This window comes from Montipora foliosa, chromosome 10 (genome assembly GCF_036669935.1).
Source record: "Montipora foliosa isolate CH-2021 chromosome 10, ASM3666993v2, whole genome shotgun sequence".
Classification (NCBI taxonomy): Eukaryota; Metazoa; Cnidaria; class Anthozoa; order Scleractinia; family Acroporidae; genus Montipora; species Montipora foliosa.
Window position 1 is genome coordinate 18524805 of NC_090878.1, and position 5000 is coordinate 18529804.

Here is a 5000-nt window from a genome sequence, read left to right on the forward strand (position 1 = left end):
GGTTTAACGGCCATTAATATACGCACCCGCGTTCCAGGTGGATCTATTCTGGTTCCCTCATTTGCCCGTACACACATCCGAAGCATATCCAGATTCACGCTAGTACTCAGGATTCCTTAAGGAAACAGAGGTAACAAAGCGTTCGCCATAAAGAAATAATATTACCCTCGGCAGCCATCTCGAGAATTGATTTCACGGCAAGGAACTGAGCTGTATCTTGTTACGCCATCCGGACAAAAAAATTTCCAGATTTAGCGTCCACAAGGTTCTGGATTCATACCGGATTAAAAAATATTCACTCTAAGAGCATACTCAAAGAGTTCGGCATAAGTTCAGGAACTATTGGACTGTCACTGTCAATGGGCCCGCACCATGGGTCACCCCAATAGTAATCACTCCAAAGGCGGATAGTGACATTCATTTGTGCATCGACATGTGGCAAGCAAACGGGTCAACACCCAATATCAACTGTAAATGAGTTGCTGCACAACATGAATGGTACAAAGTTTTCAGCAAGCTAGTGGACATACCACCAGCTAGAACTTCAGCAGTCAAGGGTTAGATCACCACTCTCATAACATACAAAGTTTTAAATGTTCGGTGTAAGTAAAAGAGCTCCACCAACATGGGATATCTATTTCTCAACATGAGATATTTACACTAGTCTGTGCAAGACCATGGACACCTGAAACAGCATTTCTTGCCTTCCAATGTTGACAAATGCTTCTTTAGTGTGACCTTGTTTAGCCTCCCATCCAGACGTTCTCAGGGCTTCAACAAGCGTTCCTCCCCCACGAACGTCTGCTGAAACGAAAAACCACTTCCGTTCAACAGACACTATTTAAAGAAACCCGATCGGCATTGACTAATTGTGTTGTGCATAGCCAATGATATGCTGCAAAAGAATGCCACACAAAACACGAGTTTACCCAAAACTGGCCTCTGATTGGTGAATAATCCCCGAACGGAAGTGGTTTTGCGTTTCAGCAAACGTTAGTGGGGCAGGAATGCACGACGAAGCCCTAAACACATCTGTGTGGAAGGCTATCACTACAAGAGAATTTGAGGAAACATCTGCATTGGATGAAGGGTTGAAATATCTGAGAAAGGCAATCAAAACTGGGCGATAAGAGGAATGTAAGGCTTACGCACCAGCTGCAGGTGTACTGTGTGTAATTGGGCAAAGAGTCCAAAGATGTCCCTGCACTGTAGCAAGTTATGATCTCAAGCAATTGCCTTGGTTCATGGGGGACAGTCTGGGAAAAATCTAAAAGTAAAGTATGGTGGCCGCGTATGGATAAGAAAGCAGAAAAATTCTGCAAATCCTGCTATAGGCGTCAGCTGGTTGCTCGTCCCAGTCCGTCAAAGTTGCCAGAATGCCATTGGCAAGACTTGGTCGTAGATCTTTTGGGACCACTCCCAACTGGACACTCGATTTATGGTTATTGTTGACTACTACAGCTGTTATTATGAGTATGTGGTCATGACGTCAAGCACAAGTTACATGTAATCAGAGCTGGTTAGCATCGCGTGTGTCACACATGTACATTCCAGTAATGATGAGCAACTTACCACTGTTGGTCCAAACAGACGCTCTTCTGTGTGAGCTCAAGCAGTGGCTTCGTCAAGGGGAAGAACTCTGCAATCGTGATTTGATCTCGTTAATAAACTTGTCTATCAAAATTAGTCTCGGAATAGAATACTTCTATAAGGTTTGACTCTCCTAACAAAAATCATTTAAGCCCACACACATCACAATGCAAACTGAGCATCATAACTGCAGAATACAGCTGCACCCCTCAAGAGAAACATGTACAGTAACTGTACAAGTGGTGTAAAATTATTACCACCCATGGTAGTGTTTTAAGTATCTTATTCTAAGTGGATAGTCGTAGTGGAAAATACCACACAATCTCTTGAAATATTGTTAAGTATAATTATTCTAAAGTGAATATGCTGATACGCAGTAAAATAGTTTAAATATTAAAGTATAGGAATGGCCAAGTAAGTGGATACACAGACAGGTAATGTCATGTCCTTAACTGTGACTGTGTTAGAGTATTTGCGGCAAACTCAGAAGATATACCTAGTCATATTTACTCATCAGTTTTGTCAAGCATTACAAGAGAATCAGTAGAGATACTCTAAGTAGTTGGGTTAAGATTTCACTGGATGCTGCTGGAACAGACACAATGCAGTTCAATCCACATAGCAACGGAGTAGCCTCCACTACTCCTGCAGCTAGAGGAAATTCAGTCACTTTGCAAGAGATGCTTAATATAGCTGCTCTTCTATGACCACATTTTCTCGTTTTTATGATACATGTAAGCCTATTCATTCCAGCAGCAGTTTGACACAGGTGCTCTTAATGTTGCTGTTATGAAATAACAAATTGTTATCTGTAAGGGATGACATGGTAATAAACCTGTGTACAGTATGTTGTGGAGTTTGACTTCATGTGTCTGTTGCTTTGAAATCTTATGTAAGCCACAAGCCACTGGTAACGAAGTAGGATTTAAAAATTAAAAGAGACTTAATTAACTGTAAGGTGAAGTTTGATTGGAATTCTGCCAAGTTACAAAAGTGCCTTGAGGGATTACATGCAGGGTCTGAAATCAACGTTTTGGTGCTAGCGACAGCTGGCAACAAAAAAGAAAAACAAAAAAAAAAAAATTCAGTCGCCAGATGCAAAAGTTTTGTTGCAAGAAGTGTCCATAATTTTTTCCTCCTGATCATCGACAGAAAACATGAATTTCTAAAATACATTCTTAAGCAGAGCTTCAAGTATTCGTATTTCCTACTTTGCAAATGATCGAAAAAGGATCAAAGACTACACTTAGACCTTTCAATGTGTTTCGATTGAAACGAAATACGAAAGGTGTCGAAGTTTTAAGATTGGACATAACACCTCTTTCCTTAGGCATGTACTTACCCAGTACAAAGGCGGGGTAGCATGAATTACTAGCATCACTCACAACTGATTGACTGTGGCATATCCGGTAAAAGGAATACCGACATAAGTTATGTAGTTGCTGCAACAAGTTGCAAAATTGTTGAGACACATTCATTCAAAAACACCTTAGGTTTTCTAGCTCCCAATACCCGCCGTATCTAGAATGTAAACCTTTCCCACTTCCCCTCCCTTCTCCCCCTTTCAAGGTTGACTGTTTAAGTTTCCAACATTTTTTGTGTCTTACTAGCAACACTGATAAGGGGGGGAGGGGGGGGGGGGTTGAGGGGGACCTGCAGTGTGAGAGATAATAGATAAATTAGCAAACATCCCAAGAAGCTCAAGTGTCTCCACTATTTTTGCAACTTGTTGTCTGATTGATTGCAATAATTTTGCCAGTCCGGATTTGAATCCTATAGGGAAAATTTTCAATGTAGAAAAGCAGGAACTAAAGAAATCGTATAAGCTCTAAAACATTTCAGAAGTTTGCATGCGGGCGTGCAAAGCATATTGTACAAACAGGAATTTGATTTTCAAGTGTTTGGACTTATCATCGCTAAGAGAAGACTCCGTACCAAATACTAAAGCGAGCAAAGTATTTTGCACTGCAGATCTGATGCTGCGAAAACTACACATGACTCGTCTAATGTAACACAATACCATTTATTGTATTCCTAGGTGACGTCAACAGGGATGGTGATATTACAGTTGAAAATCGTATCTTCCATGCAGGAAATCAAATAGCATAATTCAACTTAGTACTTTCTTTTCTACTCAGTCCAATACATTACCAGATGATTCACACAGTTAGAAATCTTGTACATATCGTCTATTCCATTTTACCAACGGTCTAACATCCAAGCATGGTCTACCATCGCAACAGCAAAAATATGATATCATATTATTTTCTCAGTAAAACGTTGTGATAGACCGTTTCATATAAATGTCATAATGTGTAGCTGACAGAAATTTGTTCACTTTTGTATCTCATTGTAAAACAAATTTCGCAAAAGATTTAACACAATCGGTGGTTCCTTTTGAGCATTCTGCTCAGTCGGTCATTGCAAAGAACATGGAATTCGCCTGTACCAGACACGTCACTTAGAAGACTTGCTACTAAGCATTAGCAATCCCTTATCCACCCTGCGAGCAGAGCCTCCATTTGTCTTTTTCTTTACTGAGAAGGAGAAAAGTAGGCTCTGCCCGAATCGTGTCAACTCTTTGAAGCCACCACAGCCCGAACTTCTTGGCTAGTCAATCTTGTTTTCTCTCGTCAACCCGTTTTTCCAGTGCGAGCGTCCGTTTAGTGACAAAACCGATGGTTATAATTGAGCCCGCTGTACCATGAAAAACCAAGATGGCGGCAAGATCTGGCATATTAGGCTTGGGTTCGTGACTGTATCCTGGCAACATGCAGCGCATATTCAATAAAGATCTTACTCGATTCATGCAGAGCCTTTCTCGAGAACGCCAAGTCGAGCAAGCAAAAGAAAGGCTCTGCTAGCAGGGTGTCCCTTATCTGGATGCAGACTAAAGCAAAAGATATTAAGTAATGTTACAAACGGACCTCTATGAAAATGTATCTTTCTATGACAATGTTTGCTAAGAATTGATTTTTCCGAAAGTGGATGTTCCCTTTCAATGGCATGTGATCGCAGTTAAAGGAGAGGTAATGTCTGTTTCTCATTTGCAAACAGCTGATTTCGTACATGTTGCACGTGTTTTAGATGTCATTTGTCAACCGAAATATAGTTGTTTAGGGAAAATTATTCCGACGAACGCAACTTAAATGTGCCATCGATGTACCAGCCCTTTGCTCTGCTGAGCATATCAACTTGGTGGTCTGTGGAAAAGACAAAGTGACGGGAATTCGGGTTACAACGATGACGGACCTAAAAAGAATAAACAATTAACATTAGTTAAAGAACTACAAAAGGCTTGCCTTCGTTATTGTTTCTTTCTTTTCTTTTTTCTCTGGAAATTGCAATCAAATTACTCGTAACCTGATATAAACATAAGAGGGGTTTGGGGGACTCAAGACAGTTACGCC

The 5000-nt window shown here is 40.7% G+C and overlaps 2 protein-coding genes across 8 annotated transcripts in view; both read right to left on the reverse strand.

Annotated features, from left to right (window-relative positions):
- LOC137974437 (tetratricopeptide repeat protein 28-like) overlaps window positions 1-5000 on the reverse strand; it is a 44085-nt gene that overhangs the window by 23447 nt on the left and 15638 nt on the right. For 3 of the 7 annotated variants that reach the window (XM_068821407.1, XM_068821400.1, XM_068821406.1), the window contains 2 exons: window positions 1573-1639; window positions 27-115 (listed from right to left, as the gene is read on the reverse strand). The gene's annotated coding sequence lies outside the window, so the exon portion shown is untranslated. Of the gene's footprint in view, window positions 1-26; window positions 116-685; window positions 805-1572; window positions 1640-2932; window positions 3033-5000 lie in introns of all 7 variants that reach the window. The other 4 variants (XM_068821403.1, XM_068821404.1, XM_068821405.1 and 1 more) reach the window with 4 other exon arrangements.
- The window catches only part of LOC137972583 (uncharacterized), an 11051-nt gene continuing 6706 nt past the window's right edge, over window positions 656-5000 (reverse strand). Inside the window, exons 2-3 of the mRNA XM_068819326.1 lie at window positions 4757-4842; window positions 656-804 (exon numbers count right to left, since the gene is read on the reverse strand). Of these exons, the coding sequence (XP_068675427.1) occupies window positions 656-804; window positions 4757-4842 (235 nt within the window). The remainder of the gene's footprint in view (window positions 805-4756; window positions 4843-5000) is intronic.